We start from the raw sequence: 15,150 nt of genomic DNA, 5'->3' as shown, positions 1-15,150 counted from the left end.
CTCGCGGGTCTTCCGACAAGTCTGAAGGCCCCTCGGGCCGAGGGCCCCCCTAAGCATCGCACTCGCTGTGCCTGGACGCCGGTCCCTTTCCCTCCGCCGTCAGGCCCGCCCACCACCCGGTGCGAGTGGGCGGGGGCGGCGGCGGCGGTGACTTCATGGCGGTGACGTGGGATTCCTCGCAGGGCCTGGCTGGAAGGGAGTCCCGGGTACCCGCCTTGGGGCGCGGGCCGCCGAAGGCTGGGTTGCGTTGCAGGGGCCTGGGGGTGGGGCAGCTCTGTCCCCGGCCGCAGGAACTATTTCTGTCCTGCGCTTTCCCTGGGGGTTCACATCCGCCAGGCACTCCCGGAAAGAGGGGCCCCTCCTCAGCGGGTGGGCCGTGCGCGGGCGGTGGGGCTGGATCTGTGTCCCGGAACCGGCCTCCCCAGAAGGCCTGGGACCTCAGAGGAGGCCCAGGGACACGCCTGCGGGACATGAGGCTTCCACACCCCTCAGCTGCGTGATAGGGGTCTGCGCCCTTTTTTCTCCCCAGGCTGCAGGGGCAATAACAGGTCTGGCGGTAAGGCCCAGGGTGGGGTGTTTGGAGAAGGCGTGCTGTTCCTCCCAGGATCGGACTGTCCGGAAATGTCCTCTGCCCTGCCCCTCCCTGGCCCAGACCAAAATACCAGGCCTGGCGCTTCTCTCAGCCGCTGCGAGGTTGCCTGCCCTGGAAGCCCAGCTTCGGCCCACTGCCTAGGGCAGCCGCAGGGAAGGGTGGCAGGATGCCGACCGTCTCCTGTGGGCCAGACTTGTGACCTGTCCCTGCCCTTCTAGCGGACCCTCCTGGGGAACTTCCGTCCACCTGTCTTACGGAGGAGGAGCCGTCCCTACCAGCCAGGTAAGTGCTGTGCGTGTAAGTCCAGCTGTGGGCGTGGCTGTCTGGAATCGTGGCTTGAGGCGCACAGCTGCTGTCGGGGCCCCACAGCCCTGCCCCACCCTCCCCAGTGCAGTCACCCCACATGGAGCAGGCTAGCCGTCCAAGGCGCCTCTGAGGAGGAGCACACTTACAGTTGCACTTATTTTTGGAGTTAGTGTGGCTGTTTGTCCCCTTTCCAGTAATGAGGGCCAGAGGAAGAGGAAACCCCAGGTCTGGGGAGTGTGTCTGCTGCCCTGCCTGCCTGGTGCCCTCCATTCTCCCCAGTCTCAGTCATGCAGGCCCCCGCCTGCCCTTTAACAGAAGCCTGAGGGCTTCCCTTACGCCACACGGCTAGGAAGGGGCAGGCAGTCTGTCTCCTAGGGGCCTCCTCCCTTCCAGCAGCTGGTAGAGTCCTGCCAGCCTGTGACGTGGGGCCTAGGGAATGCTGGGGGGGGGGGCAGGCAGGCGGGGCCTGTATGAGCTCACCCCGAAGTGCCTCCTGGGGCTTCCTACCCTGGTGGCCAGTGGGGGTGAGTCAGCTGGTGATGGTTGGGGGTCCTCCGTATCCCCTGTGCCCTGGGATCTGGTCAGGAAAACCAGGCCCTCCGGCCTTCTAGGGCTGTGGATACCAGGGCGTCCACCCCGGCTGCCGAGGGGTGGGGGCTCCTGAGCTGTCCTCCCGGGTGTCCTGGTTCCCATGGACACTCCCAGGGCCTTCATCCAGCGCCAGCAGTTGGCTTGGGCATGTGTGTTGCCTTCTTCTGTCCTCATCGGTATCCGGCTCTCCTCCCAATTCAGGTCCTGGTGGTGTGGGCTGTCTGCCCTCCCCCTGCCCCCCAGGATGGGCGAGTTCAATGAGAAGAAGTCAACATGCGGCACCGTCTGCCTCAAGTACCTGCTTTTCACTTTCAACTTTTGCTTCTGGGTGAGGAGTGGGCACGTGCCACCCCCGACCTGTCTTCTCTGCCTGTCACATCCTCCTTTCCATCCCTGGTCCTTGAAAGGAGCCCTGGCCAGGGTACTCAGATGTGCTGACTGACCTGTGTGCACTGCCCACAGCTGGCTGGCCTGGCTGTCATGGCAGTGGGCATCTGGACACTGGTTCTGAAGAGCGACTACATCAGTCTGCTGGCCTCGGGCACCTACCTGGCCACAGCCTACATCCTGGTGGTGGCTGGCGTTGTTGTCATGGTGACAGGTGTCCTGGGCTGCTGTGCCACCTTCAAGGAGCGTCGGAATCTGCTGCGCCTGGTCAGCAGGGCATGGCTGGCAGTCGGGGAGGGTGGGGAGGGGAGGGTCACTGCGCAGGGGCTCCCCACTAGGCTGCCTGGGCTGGCTCTGGGACCCTGACCAGGGAAGAGGGACTGATGGGGGTTGACACTGCAAGATAGCTTCTGCTGTGTTCACCTGGGAGGGTGTCCCTTCCCACCTGCCCAGCCTCCTGGGAGTCCCCACATCCCAGCTGGGCCAGCCGAGGGAAGACAGCTGCTCTAAGACAAAGCACCAGGGAGCGTGGTGGTCCCCCAGCCCCCACCTGCTCTCTGGAGGAGCCCTCACTCTGTGGCCACTTGGGAGCTGAGGGTGGGGACTCTGCTCTGCTGTGCCTGGACACTAGGTGTCCCTACAGAATGGGGATGTCTGCGCCTCACCTGCCTCCCTGTGTCCCGTCCCCCCCCCTCCACCCAGTACTTCATCCTGCTCCTCATCATCTTTCTGCTGGAGATCATTGCTGGCATCCTTGCCTACGTCTACTACCAGCAGGTGAGGGGCCTGGAGGCCGCATGGACACACACACACAGACATGACCCCCACCAGCTGACTGTTGTCCCATCACGCCCTGCAGGTGTGGGCTGAGTCACAGGGATAGGGTGGACTGCAGGGTCAACAACTGGCCTGCAACACCCAAACCGCCCACTGGGGGCTCAGGGAAGCAGGGAAGTTCATCGGATTTGGAGCTTCCGCCCTGCCCCTGCCCTTCCCCATGGGCACCTGGCTGACTCTCCCAGCCCACCTGACCCGCACCCCCACCCCAGCCGGCATCGCACCCTAGCTCTTCGCTCCCCCTGGAGCCCTCCCCACACCTCTCCCGCCGTGCTGGGGTCTCCCAGTGTGTTGCCCCCATTCTGCCACACCTCAGAAGGTCTTAGACTTTGTGGCTGAAAGTGTCACCACCTCATCTCCAGCTGAACACAGAGCTCAAGGAGAACCTGAAGGACACCATGACCAAGCGGTACCACCAGTCGGGACATGAGGGTGTGACCAGCGCCGTGGACAAGCTGCAGCAGGAGGTTGGTGGGTGACTTAGGGAGGGGCATGCGCACCCCCTCCGGCCTTCCTGGGAGTCCCACAGCAGGGGTGGATGGGGTGGGAGCTCAGCCCAGCCGTTCTCCTGCAGTTCCACTGCTGTGGCAGCAACAACTCCCAGGACTGGCTGGACAGCGAGTGGATCCGCTCTGGGGAGGCGGGCGGCCGCGTGGTCCCGGACAGCTGCTGCAAGACCGTGGTGGCCCACTGCGGGCAGCGGGACCACGCCTCCAATATCTACAAGGTGGAGGTAGGAGAGCGGGGCCTGGGTGCCCCCTGTGGGATGCAAGGGGCTGGGGTGGCCTGTCCTGGAGGAGACCTGGGGCTGCAGCAGTGGGGGCTGGAGGATTTGCCTGCCTTCAGCACCCTCACCTCCACCCTGCCAGGGCGGCTGCATCACCAAGCTGGAGACCTTCATCCAGGAGCATCTGAGGGTCATCGGGGCCGTGGGTATCGGCATCGCCTGCGTGCAGGTGGGTGCCTTGGGCAGGGTGGGCCCTTGGTGGGTGCAGGGGACACAAAGTGGCTGTTGGTGGTGGCCCGCTCATGCCAGCTCTGTCCTGTAGGTGTTCGGCATGATCTTCACGTGCTGTCTGTACAAGAGCCTGAAGCTGGAGCACTACTGACCCCCACCCCACGGCTGGCCTTTTTGCGAGTGCACGCAGCAGTACTACTGACCCCGCCCACGGCTGGCCTTTCTGCGCGTGCACGCAGCTGTACTACTGACCCCGCCCACGGCTGGCCTTTGTCTGCGTGCTATAGCTTCTCACGGAGTGTCTACTGAACTGATACTACTGACCGCCAGGGAGCTGGGGTCCCAGGACACCTCTCCCTTCCCTCCCCGCTTTGCCATGGAGGTTGTGTTCTCATGCCTGTGCCCCCTACCACCGTGCCATCACCGTGCCCTCTGGGGACCTGCAGCCCCCGAAGAAGCTTCAAGTGCCTTTTGCTGCACACCAAAGTGCTGAGGCCCCAGGCAGGGGTCCCTCCTACAGTGGGGCTGGTGGCGTGGGGGATTAGGTTCTGACAATAAAGTGCCTCCCTCCCACAGGCCATCTTCTCTGGAGGGGAGGGGTCATGGGGCCTCAGTGTGCTCCCTGACACCTGTGCTCAGTTGGGCTGGTTTGGGAGTGAGTTGGGCAAAAGTGGGCTGGACCACCCTAGGGTGCTTCCAGCCCCGATTCGGTGGTCAGGACAGGCCTGGGAGGGGCATTGCTGGATGGGGTAGATTCCAGGGGAGGCCTGGCAGCTGCAGGTGAGGCACTCCAGGTGCCAGCCACCCATCCCCCTAGGGAAAGCTACACAAAGGAGCCCAGTCCCCAGGGTCCTAAGCCTCTGCTGATGCCCCTGCTTCTGGCCACCCTGCTCCACCAAGGCCCTGCCCTGTTGTCCAACTGCTCTCACCACCATCTAAAAGGCCAATGTTCACTGTTATGTCCCCTTCCTCAGGGCAGGGGTTTTGCGAGTTTTACTGCTGTATTACAAATGCCTAGAATTGCTCCTGCCACATAATAGGTGCTCAATAAACATTTGTGGAACAGCTGGGTGAACTTATTATGTTAGTGATAGGGACAATTCTGGTCCTCAGGGCCCTCACATTCAGAAGGGTGGGCAGACCCACCCACTGCCATGACAGAGCAGGGCACATCCTGGGGGTCCTGGGCAGCCAGGTATCAGCTGAGAGCTGACAGGACTCGAGGGGGAGGCCAATGGTAGCTGAGCACAGGGCCCAAAATAGAGCCTTGCACATCTATGGACAGGAAGAGGGTGGTGAGGCCTGGGGTTGGGCAGGATGTGTGCTGGCAATGGGGGCCAGGGCTAGGCCACTGTAGCTCTCTGCCCTAGGGATTGTCCAGCTACTGTCCCCAAGTCTTGGGCTGTCTACCCCTGGGAGACAACCAGCTTCCTCATCTGCATTCAGAGGATCCCGTTTCAGACACCTGGGCAGTGGGCCAGCCCTGAGGCTGCCAGGAGAATGTCCCCTCTCCTAACTCCTGCCTTCTACCAGCTGGAGGGCACTAGGACCCTCCTGACCCCTGCCCAGGGTGACAGCCTCTGGCTCCAAGCTTTAGCCACAGTTGAAACAGGTCAGGCCCCTGGAGCCAGGTCTCCTGGCTGGCCCACGGCACTGGGAGCTTGGCCAGCCCTGACAACCAGCAGAGCCACTGTAGGGTCTTGGGGCTGGCTGGGGAGCCTGAGCGCTGCCCCTCCCCTCTGCAGGAACATGGCCAAGGGCAGGGGCCTACTGGGCTTGGGTGGAGCCTGGAAGCTTCTGGCAGCAGGACCCGCAGGATGGGCAGCCATGACCCCAGCAGAAATTCTATTCAGGGCCCAGAAAACCTGGTTCTTTAGATCCTGGGAAGAGAGGACGTGTGCTGATGTAGAGTACACAGAACATGGGGGGAGAGGCCAGAGCCCCCAGTGTTCTTGGTGGCCTGAGTGCACACCCTCGAGGGAGACACCGCAGGCTGAGCAGTTGCCGTGGGGATGGCTGTCCCTTTTTCGGGGCAGTAAGTGGCCTCAGGCATGAGGCAGGACACAGAAACATGGTAGCAAGGAGTCCCACAAAGCCAGACCAACTGCCAGGACCTTCCTGTGGTTCTGCAAAGACCTTTACTGGACGGTTCCTTCCAGAGCAGGAGACCAATGCCCACACAGCTGTGGGCAGGCACTGCTCCAGGGCTACCCACTCCTCAGTGGGAGGGGCTCTCGGCAGGACAGACGGCCAGTGCTCGCTCACTTCTCCAGGGGCGCATAGTTGAGCAGCTTCTCAATCAGGTCCACGTGGGCTAGCAGCATGCGGCGGCAGCAGTAGCGCTTCAGGCCCAGCGCATCCAGGGCGTCCCTGCAGGCAGGAGACAGGCTGTGATCTGTCTGTCTCCAACAGCCCAGGCAGATGGAGGCCTCAGTCAGCTGCTGTGGGGTCTTTCCTCTGCTCTGCTTCCACATCAGGAAGGCAGGCGTCTCTCCTGGGATCCACTTCTCCCATTTCCATGCAAACTAGAGTTCCCAATTCCCTGGGACCAAGCTCAGTCACCCTTGAGGCCTCCAGAAAATTCTCACACCGTTGGCCCCGGTGTGCAGAGACGGCAGCTTGGGAAAGGGGAGGCCAGGCTGGGAGGTCCCTGCCCGTGGTGCTGCAGGGAGGGTCCTGTGCAGGCTACCAGCCGCTCACTCACTGGTCATTCTGGCAGCCTCCTCAGGGTCTGGTGCAAACAGCCCATCACCCCCCACGCCTGCCCTGAGAGTCTACGGCACGTTGGCACACCCCAGGTCCCAGGGGTTCAAGTGCGATCAGGACATGAGCTGTCCACACAGTGGCCAAGGGTGAGACTCTAACGGGGAACAGACTCAGGCAGCCATTGTGGTAACTGCAGTGCTAAGGGGCAAGCACAGAAAAGGGACTTGCAACAGCCTCAAAATGACAACCATGTGGTCGGAAAGCTCTCCTAAGCCTAAAAGACAAGAGGGCTTGCAGGACATGAGGGTGGGCCTAATAGCAGGTGGGCGGGCAGGGAGGAGGCTCAGGGCGTAACTGCAGTGGAGAGGCACCGTGGCCGGCCAGAAGGACACCCGGAAGCCCCCAGGGCCAGTGGCCTCATGCCAACTCCTCTCCTCTCCTCACACTGCGGGGGGCAAGGTTCTCCTGAGAGCAGGGCTGACGGAGACCCTGGGACAGAAAGCCCCTCCAGGGTCACCTGAAACCGGATGCGAGTGGCGCCGCCCGCCCCGCCCGGCAGGCCGAGACCCCCTCCCCGCCGGCGTTTGCCCCTGTCTCGCAGGGCGGCCCAGGGACGCTTCCCGACCGCGCTGGAGCCCCCCCTCCTCCCCGCCGGACCGGGCGCCGTACCCCTCGGTGTACTCGGCCTGCAGCAGCCCCAGGTAGGCCTCCCACTTGTTGCCGACGATCTTGCCGCAGGTAAAGCAGCGAACGGGGATGATCATGGCGGCAGCGGGACGACGGCAGCGGGACAGCGGCAGCACTCCTCGGTTCCGGCGGGGCTTCTGCACGAGTGCTGACCCCGCCCCGGGCGCGTCCATGGCGCGGGGGAGGCCGGACCCGTTCCCAGCCGCCCCCAGCCCACCCCGCCAGCCCCCGCGCCGTCGACATCCTCTTTCTGTCGCGACGATCTTCCTTCGCGCGTATCGGGGGTCTCGGGACCCGCGTGGCCGCGGCAGGAGCAGGCGGCGTCCCCTGTGAGCCGCTTTGGTACGTCCCGGCCTACGGCGTCCGAGCGGGGCCGTAAGGGCTCGGCCGCGCGGTTCGCGTTTCTCGTGTCCGCATGACTGACAGCTGCGCGGAGGGTGGACTGCGCGCGCAGGTATCGCGTCCGCTGGCGGGTATGTGGCCGGGGTCCCGCCGTCCGCGGCTCCAGAGCCCGGGCCAGACATCGGCCTGGGCCGGAGCGAGCCGGCGCGGAGTTCCAGCCCCGAGCGCGCAGCCCCAAGCCGAGCCGCAGCAACAAGTGGCGGGGCCGGGGCGCGGCGACCCCGCCGCGGGGGCGGAGAGGGGCTGGCCGGCAGCCACGGGCGGGTCTTCCCGCCGCCTGTCCTGGCCGGGCCGGGAAAGGGGTCTCTCGCCCGGAGCCCTTGCCCGCGGATGCCCAGGTGTCTCTGCGGCAGAGTTCGGGACTGCTTTCGGGGCGTCTCCCGGCCCGCTCGCCCGTACGATATCGGCCCCGGCCAGGTAGTTACCTGTGGTCCCGACGGTGGGAGGGCGCGCGGGGAGCGATCGGCCCCCGGGCGAGCCCAGAGAGCGGCTTCTCCCCGCCAGCGCCGCCTCGGTCTGCGTTGGCCCGCGTCCCTCCTCCCCCTTTCTTCCCGGGGAAGGGGCTGGGGCGAGGGAAGGGTCCGCACCCGCCCCGGGCCAAGCTCTGCTTGGTCCCCGCGATCTGAGGACCGGAGGGTGGTCAGGGGGAGCGTCGTGGAAGAGGCGCCTGTTGAGCTGAACCTTGACGAGTCCATTCACCAGGCGCCAGCCTGAGTGTGTGTGAAGGCGCAGGACGGGTCCTGGCAAAGGGAACCCTTGGGCAGAGGCCTGGAGTCGGTACCTGCAGGGCAGCCCCAGAGACAGGTGTGCGCCAGGGTGGGAGTAGGTGGCGGGGCAGGAGTCATGGAAGATTGAAAGGGAGGGGAGGCTGTGTGTCGGGAAATGGGGTGGGCTGAGCCCCAAGATGGGGGCTGGGGCGGGCAGTGTGCAGTCAGAGGCCCCGAAGGCCTCCTCTGGGGGGGGGGGCGCTTTGGGCTGTACTGGGTGGATGGATGTGTTGCAAAGTGGCACCTGTGACTTAAGGTGTGTGCAGGCTCTGGGCAGGTTCGCTGGATCTCTGGATGGGTCCCGGGTGTCAGCTAACTGCCCTTTTAAGCCTTGGTAAAGCCGCAACTTGGTAAAGTTGGGGGTCAGGGAGATGGAGGGTCCCCTGAGTCCTGGGTGGAGCTGGCAGCACTGGTGCCCGCCTGGAGTTTGTGCCACCACCTTCTCTGGGGCCCTGGACAGCCTCCCCAATGCTGTTTGCCATCCCCCACCCTGCCACATGCAGAGCCACGAGCCAAAGCCACTTCCCTTCCCTGACACCCCCCGCCCCCCCACTGACTGGACGCACATCCTGTCCCTGGCCATGAGGGGCAGGACAGGGGGCCTTGAGTCACAGTGGCCTAGGGTCAGACCCACGCTCAGCTGCAGAGGCTGCCCGCGGCTGTGGAGGTGAGGGAGACCTGGAGGGCATCTGGGAAGTCAGCTGGGTGGCCCTTCGGGAGTGGGTGGGGGCAGAATGCTTCCTGGAGGAGGGGCCCAGGGCCTGTCCCACGGAGCTCCTGGCCTGAGCAGTTGTTTACTCTGAAAGAGTGAGGGGAGCAGCAGCCTCCCGCCCTGATCCTGCCCAGAGCCAAGTTGACATTCCTGGAATTCTGAGAGCTGTGTGTAGATTTGGGGGCAGCTGGCTCCTCTTCCCGAGCTCTGAGCTCCAGCTCCCTGATTTCCCAGGAGAGGCCATGGGGAGCAGAGTGGCTGCCCCATCCCAGCCCGTGTGCATTGCCCCAACACACGTGTGCGCAGGCAGAGGCCCCTTGGGGCACTTGGTACCCCGGCTCAACTCGGCCTGGCTCAGCCCTGCTCAGGTTGAGGACCCCGGAGGTACCTCAAAGGTCAGCTCTGCCCACCCCGACCATGGCTCTGACTGGCTGTGTCCCTGCATTCGTGTCTGTGTGTGTGTTGGGGTTGCAAGTTGAGGTGAGGGCCTGGCCCTCCTCAGGGTGGCCAGGGCCAGGAGGGAGCCATGGGGGCCCAGAGCACTGGTGGGGGTGGGGCTCTGCGTGCCTGCTAGGGTAGGTGGGGGCCCTTGCCTCTCCCCTGTGTGGTCCAGGCCTCTGGGGAGGGCTGGAGAGTGAGGCACAGGTTTTCCCGGAAGGGTCTCCTGCCCCGGTGATGGGAACCACGAGGAGGGAGGGCTGTGCTCACATGTGGTTTGGAACCCGTGAGCCATGTTTCCTGCCAGAAAGGGTCACTTGAGGGCAGGCCAGGGACAAGGGGAAATTAGTGATTGAAGTTTTAGCTGCTGAGATCCTGGCCCTGAGTGTTGTCCTGGAAACAGGCTGGCCACAGGCCGCACCCCCTGGTCCTGGATCACAGCCTCAGTTTCCTCACCTGTAAAGTGTGGATGGTACAAAACGCTGCCCAGCTGGAGGGTCCGGATCTGGCTGTGCAGACATGGGGTCCTGGGCTTGGCCCCTGGCTGCTTGCTTTGGGTACATATGTGCTCACACGGGGTGTGCAGGGTGGGATGGGGTCCATGAACATACATGCTCGGATGCCTCCCCAAGGTCAGACGGGTCACCCACCTAACCCTCTCGGCCCTGGGGGCTGGGAGGTCGTGAGCGGTGGCATTTGCAGGTGTGCTTAAGCCTGAACTGGCCCTAACCTAATGAGCCTCTGGACACACCTGGGCCTAATGTGGGCTCTTTGAGGGAGGTTACTGCTCTGTAGGGGTCCAGGTGGCACAGGGTGGGGACATCTGCCAAGGTGGGGCAGGCACACACTGGGCACACGAGGCAGGGTGCCCCCAGGGCCTGTGGTGGGTGGGAAGGTGCCACCCTCATCCTAATTGTGTCCCTGTGGCCTTTACCTAGTGGGAGGAGCATTGGGGATGGGGAAGGCCATGAGCTTGGGTTGGCCTAGGTGGGCCCAGGAGGAGAGAAGGGGCCCTTAGTGGTCTCTTCCATGGGGACCCCTCTCCTGGAGTGGGTGTCTTCCAGCCTGAGGCTCCAGTTTGGGCTGGGGAGATGACCCCACCGGGGCTCTGAGTGTGGAGGGGTGCTGCCTGCCCAGCCTGGGTGTCTGTGTGCCCCTCCCCCAGGCTAGGGCCTTGGTGGGCGCTGGGGCCCGGCGGGGGCTGAAGCAGTGGCAGGAAGGCCCACACCACAGACCTGTTTGTGTTGGCCAGGCCCTGCCAGGCTCCTCAAAGCTGCCTCAGAGCCAGCTCAGCCTGGGAACCGGGCGGTGGCTCCACCCTGAGCTGCCCCTGCCGGGGTGTGTGCTCAGGCCAGACCCCTGCTGCTGCTCCATTACTGGGGCTACGGTGGGCCACTGGCATCCGCCCGTCTGTCCGCCCCAGCCTCTAAGTCCAACGTGGGCACACTCTGTTCCGGCGTTGGGCAGGTCCCTTCTGGAGTGGGCCTTGGTCTGTCCAGGTAGGTGCTCATGGCCTGTGGCTCACACAGTCCCGAGGTCTTCAGCTGCCCCCACCTTGGGGCCCAGCCCAGGGGTTGGCTGACTGCGGTGTTTGTCTTGGGGCTGTCACTCAGCCCTGTCCCTGTTGCCTGCTGTGTGTGCTGTTCTGGGGGACACAGCCCTGTCAGTCTCTGCCCTCAAAGGAGGGCCAGAGCCGGAAGTGGGGCATGGAGGCTTCCTGGAGGAGGAGCCAGCCCTGGTCTTGTCCTGCCCTTGCACCCATGGCCGGACTGCAGGGTTGTGTCTGGGCTGCCCAAGAAGGGTGTGGGGCCTGGAGGCCATTCGCAGAGGGTCCGGGGTGGCCTTGGGTGGGGACTGGGAGCATGGCCTATCAGCGGTCTCCTCCTGGTGTTGGCCATGTCCTCCTCCTGTTGGAGGCTCAGGCACATTCTCTCCCCACTGGGGTGGGTGCTGTTCACACCCCCTAACTGAAGTTGGGGGGTGGGCTTCAGGTTGCTTGCAGGGAAGAGCTGGGACTGACCCACACAGTGGTCCACCCCAGGCATGAGTGGACAGGCAGGCAGTAGGCAGCCCGTGGGGATGGGCAGGAGGGGGCAAGCACCTGCCAGGGTGGCATTTCGAACCTTTGCAGTCCCTCCTGCCCTGGGGCTGCTGGGAAGACCACCTGCCCCAGCCCCCAGGCTGCAGTGAGCCCCTGGTGTGAGGGGTGAGGTGTAGAGAGCGTGACTGGGATGCCCTGTCCCCGTAGACTGTGGCTGGTGGGGGAGGACCTGTGAGCTCCAGTGGCAGATATGGCTGTGTGAGTCATCACCACTGGCTCTTGGGGAGAGCGTGAGGCTTGGAGCGGGGTACCTGGGGGAAGTGGACAGCACAGCCTCGTGTTGGGTCCGGGACCTTGGGGGACACATCACCATGTGCCCTGAGTCCGTGTGAGTCCACACATCTGAATGTGTGTGTCCTGCATGCACACTGCGTGTGCAAGCCTGCCTCCCTGCCAGGTGTCTCAGCAGGCGAGCAACGGGAGGTTGGGGCCCCTCAGCTGCCCCTCCTCCCCCGTAGGGACCTGGTCCTGGGCAGAGGGCTGCTTGTCACCCCCTGGGGCCTGCCTGGTCACTGGGAGCCCCGATGGGGTGGGTGGGGACGAGGTGCAGCCTCCATCCTTCCTTTTCTTCCGCAGAGCTCCTGCCTCGGTGTGCTGACGGCTCGCCTGCCCACTGGCCCACCTTCAGGGGCACTGAGCACCACCTGACTTCTTTCCTGGGGCAAGCCCAGGTACGTCATGGTCCAGCCAGGTAGCGGGAGAGCTGCCTTCTGGTCTCACCCATGCCCGGCCCAGGGGCCTTGCCCGCTGGGCACTCTCCTGGTCCTGGCACAGCCCAAGGCAGGGCTAGCCAGATGCTGCCTCCTGAGCGCGCCTTGTTGGGGCCCCGCATGCTGGTGGAAGGGGACTCCTGTCGAGGAGGGGCTGGACTTTGGGGACAGGGTCACTGGGGAAGCCCCTCTCAGCCCTGATGAACCTGTGTATTGGAGCTGAGTTGTGGTTCATCTCAGGTGAGACTCACCTGCTCACCTGGGGTGATGGGAGAGGGGGCGGCAGGACTTTCAGGGAGCTCTGGGACAGCTGTGGCTGAGTGAGATGGAAACAAGGGCGCCCTGGGTGCTGGGCCCAGTGTGGGGACCCAGGCTGGCCCCCCGCCCCCTTGCCCCCTGAGTCCCAGTGTGATGAAGGGGTGGAGAAGTGAACCCCATGGGAGCCCTGCCTGTTGCTGCTCCCCTCCCAGCCCTGGCCACCGGGACCCCCCCTCTCATCCTCTGAGGCCCCCATCTCCACCCACTTTTGGTCCCAGTGTCTTCAAGGAGGGCAAAGGTGAACGGGCAGCTGTTCCTGCCTGAGTTTGCCCCTGGGCTACATGGGTGCTGTGTGGTGTGTGGCTGGCTGTGACCCCATCATGGTGGTGGTGTCTGTTAGGGTACATGCCGTGATGTTTGGCTTCTGTGATTGGTGGGGGGCTCTCTTGGTCAGCTCTGGGTCCTCCCCAGCTCTCCTGGCCCACACACCCTCACACCCTCACACTCTGGTGTGAGTAGGGACTCCCATGATTCTGAGTGTCCCCTCGGCTTGGGCGTGTGGGGCTGGCTGAGTTGGGCCAAGGGGAAGGTGGCTAGAGGCCGCTGGGTCACTGGAGTCTCAAGGGTCACCAGATGCTGCTTACTCCCTGGGCAGAACTGCAGACAGTGGTCTGCAGGGCCCTGGGTGGGGGCCCTCCACTGTCTGCTGTCCACTGGGCCCCTGGAGCATAGCCACTGTCGTTCCCTTTCCTGGGGCTCAGACATGCCAGAGAACCCTTGGGGAGGACAGGGTAGAGGGGCCATGGGAAGCCCCAGGAGGGTGGGCAGTGTGGGCTGGGCAGGGACTCTGGGGCTTTCCTGTCCCCCTCCCTATCAGGGCCAGCTCTGCTCAGGGCCATAGCCCTGGGGGCTTGAGATGCAGTTCTCCACAAGCACCTCAGGGTGTAGGACAGGGCTGGTGCTGGTGCTCCTGCGGGGGACGCCCAGATGTCCGGACAGTCCTGCTCCAGCTGCAGCCCCTCCCCACCTGCCACCTCCCACACCACTCAATTTCTCAGCAGTGCCCATGTCACCCCTCCCTTCTCAGCCTCCCCTCCCCGTTCCCCATTCCTTCAACTCCTCTCCCCTGTGAATTCTGCTGCTCAGCTCTTGGGGACCTGGAGCGAGTCCTTTTTGGGATTGTCCCATGGGGTGGACATGCCCGGTGGACTGCCATAGTGACTGGGGTAGGCCTTGGCCAGAGCCTCAAGCCCAGGGTGCAGGGAACACCCATATGTGTGGTGCCACCCTCTCCCAGGCGGGGCTATCCTGCCTGAGTTTAGAGGAGGCTGCAGGCTGGGTAGGGATGGGCACTGGGGCTGCATGCCTCCCGCTCTCCTACACCACAGGGCCCCAGAGTCTGTGCTGTCCTCACCAATGGTGTGGGCATCTGTCCCCATCTGCGACTGGGGGCATGTGTGCGTATGTGTAGGCTGCCCTGGTGTGTGTGTCAGCACACCACCAGTGCACACCACCAGTGCATGGGGCATTGGTGTATGTTCCCAGGGGTGTGCAGTCGCTTTGGGGATCTGTGAGCCACGCTTGGGTCCATGTCTGCAAGTGTGTGTGCTCGTGACTGGTGCAAAATGAAATTTGGGGCCCTTTGTTCAAAAAGTATCAAGAATTTCAAGATGGTGGCAGTGGAACCTCAAACCAGCGAGGGCTCCTGTGTGATTGCACTTGTCACACCCTGGACCCTGCCCAAGGAGGCAGGGCCAGGGAAGGGGGCCTGGCAGCCCACCCGGGCTGGGCAGGGGAACAGGTACCCCCAGAGTTGAGCTCTGGGCTTGGAGTGGGCTGCCCACTTCCATGGGGCCTGTCTCGGGTCCCTAGTGATCACTCCTGAGACCCTGTGTGTTCTGGCCTCTCTCTTTAAGTCTGAAAACCTCCGACATGCCTGCAGAGTGACCCACCGTCCCCTCCACAGCACCCAGGGCTCCCCAGAGAACCCTCCCGCTTGCCTTCTCTCACCTAGGCCCCTCCTTTAAACCACAGCTCTGCCTTCCCCTAGACTCCCCACCCACTGTCCCTCGCAGGTTGGGTATCCCAGGCTGACCCCTATCTCAGCAGGCGCCTCTCCCCACCCAAGCTGTGAGCTGAGGGAGTTTTGGGGTCCCAGCGCAGCCCTCTCTCCGCACAGGGTGGAGGTGGGGGAGGCTGGTTGGAGAGGCCGCACCCCGGGGAGTGTTGGGGCTACTCTCCCGGCTCTACCTCGTACCTCGCTCTGGTACGGACGCCTGGGCCAGGGACCAGTGCCAGAGCCGCCCTAAGTCGCCACCGGACAGCTGTGGGTCGCCCTTGCATTTGCATAGTGCTTTGCATATCGGGTGCGGGTGGAGGTCTCCAAGCCCCGCCGGACAGAGCGGCCGGGCGCGGTGCGGCCGCGGGGAGGGCCCGGGGCTGAGAGCTGCCTGGGACTGGCGCCCAGCCCCCCGCGCCAGCCTCCCGCCCTCAGCCCCCGCCAGCGCTCCCCCTGCGCTCCGCGAGCATCTTCCTCCCAGGCGGGCTGGGGAGGGGAGCGGGAGGGGCGCGGGCGCGGACTGAGGGGTCGGGCGGGGCGGAGCGGGGGCGTCGCCCCCGGGCTGCGATTGGCCGGCGCTGGGCCGGGCGGTCGGATTTGCCAGGTCGCACCGCGAGGCGGGGAGGGGTCCGCGCGGGG

At 64.5% G+C, this 15,150-nt stretch overlaps 3 protein-coding genes across 8 annotated transcripts in view; 2 read left to right on the top strand and 1 right to left on the bottom strand.

Moving 5' to 3' along the window:
• The window catches only part of CD151 (CD151 molecule (Raph blood group)), a 5,101-nt gene extending 365 nt beyond the window's left edge, over window positions 1-4,736 (top strand). The window contains exons 1-9 of one of the 3 annotated variants that reach the window (XM_019631127.1): window positions 80-206; window positions 811-874; window positions 1,691-1,817; window positions 1,952-2,143; window positions 2,579-2,653; window positions 3,076-3,180; window positions 3,288-3,446; window positions 3,583-3,669; window positions 3,763-4,736. In XM_019631127.1, the coding sequence (XP_019486672.1) occupies window positions 1,734-1,817; window positions 1,952-2,143; window positions 2,579-2,653; window positions 3,076-3,180; window positions 3,288-3,446; window positions 3,583-3,669; window positions 3,763-3,822 (762 nt within the window). In that variant the 5' untranslated portion in view covers window positions 80-206; window positions 811-874; window positions 1,691-1,733 and the 3' untranslated portion in view covers window positions 3,823-4,736. Of the gene's footprint in view, window positions 1-79; window positions 207-234; window positions 557-810; window positions 875-1,690; window positions 1,818-1,951; window positions 2,144-2,578; window positions 2,654-3,075; window positions 3,181-3,287; window positions 3,447-3,582; window positions 3,670-3,762 lie in introns of those variants that run through there. The other 2 variants (XM_019631126.1, XM_019631125.1) reach the window with 2 other exon arrangements.
• Window positions 4,737-5,786: 1,050 nt separating this feature from the next.
• Window positions 5,787-7,231, bottom strand: POLR2L (RNA polymerase II, I and III subunit L). The gene is made up of 2 exons (XM_019631110.1): window positions 7,047-7,231; window positions 5,787-6,041 (listed from the first exon to the last, which is right to left on the bottom strand). The coding sequence occupies exons 1-2, from the start codon at window positions 7,139-7,141 to the stop codon at window positions 5,933-5,935; spliced, it is 204 nt and encodes a 67-aa protein (XP_019486655.1). The 5' UTR covers window positions 7,142-7,231; the 3' UTR covers window positions 5,787-5,932.
• A 62-nt stretch (window positions 7,232-7,293) lies between these two features.
• TSPAN4 (tetraspanin 4) overlaps window positions 7,294-15,150 on the top strand; it is a 20,608-nt gene continuing 12,751 nt past the window's right edge. The window contains exons 1-2 of one of the 4 annotated variants that reach the window (XM_019631108.1): window positions 7,294-7,518; window positions 12,061-12,155. Coding sequence is in view for 1 of the 4 variants with exons in the window: in XM_019631106.1 (XP_019486651.1) it covers window positions 7,480-7,537; window positions 12,061-12,155 (153 nt within the window). In the remaining 3 variants the exon portion in view is untranslated. Of the gene's footprint in view, window positions 7,538-7,577; window positions 7,884-8,794; window positions 8,901-12,060; window positions 12,156-15,150 lie in introns of those variants that run through there. The other 3 variants (XM_019631106.1, XM_019631109.1, XM_019631107.1) reach the window with 3 other exon arrangements.

Source organism: Hipposideros armiger, unplaced genomic scaffold, assembly GCF_001890085.2.
Source record: "Hipposideros armiger isolate ML-2016 unplaced genomic scaffold, ASM189008v1 scaffold_983, whole genome shotgun sequence".
Taxonomy (NCBI): Eukaryota; Metazoa; Chordata; class Mammalia; order Chiroptera; family Hipposideridae; genus Hipposideros; species Hipposideros armiger.
This window is presented reverse-complemented; position numbering and strand designations above follow the sequence as displayed.

What these genes read in the sequence shown, in the direction of transcription:
- POLR2L (XM_019631110.1), bottom strand. Translation starts at nt 7,141, where the DNA reads ATGATCATCCCCGTTCGCTGCTTTACCTGCGGCAAGATCGTCGGCAAC. An exon ending in CAGGCCGAGTACACCGAGGG is followed by an intron (nt 6,042 to 7,046) that starts GTACGGCGCCCG and finishes TCCTGCCTGCAG; the next exon opens with GGACGCCCTGGATGCGCTGG.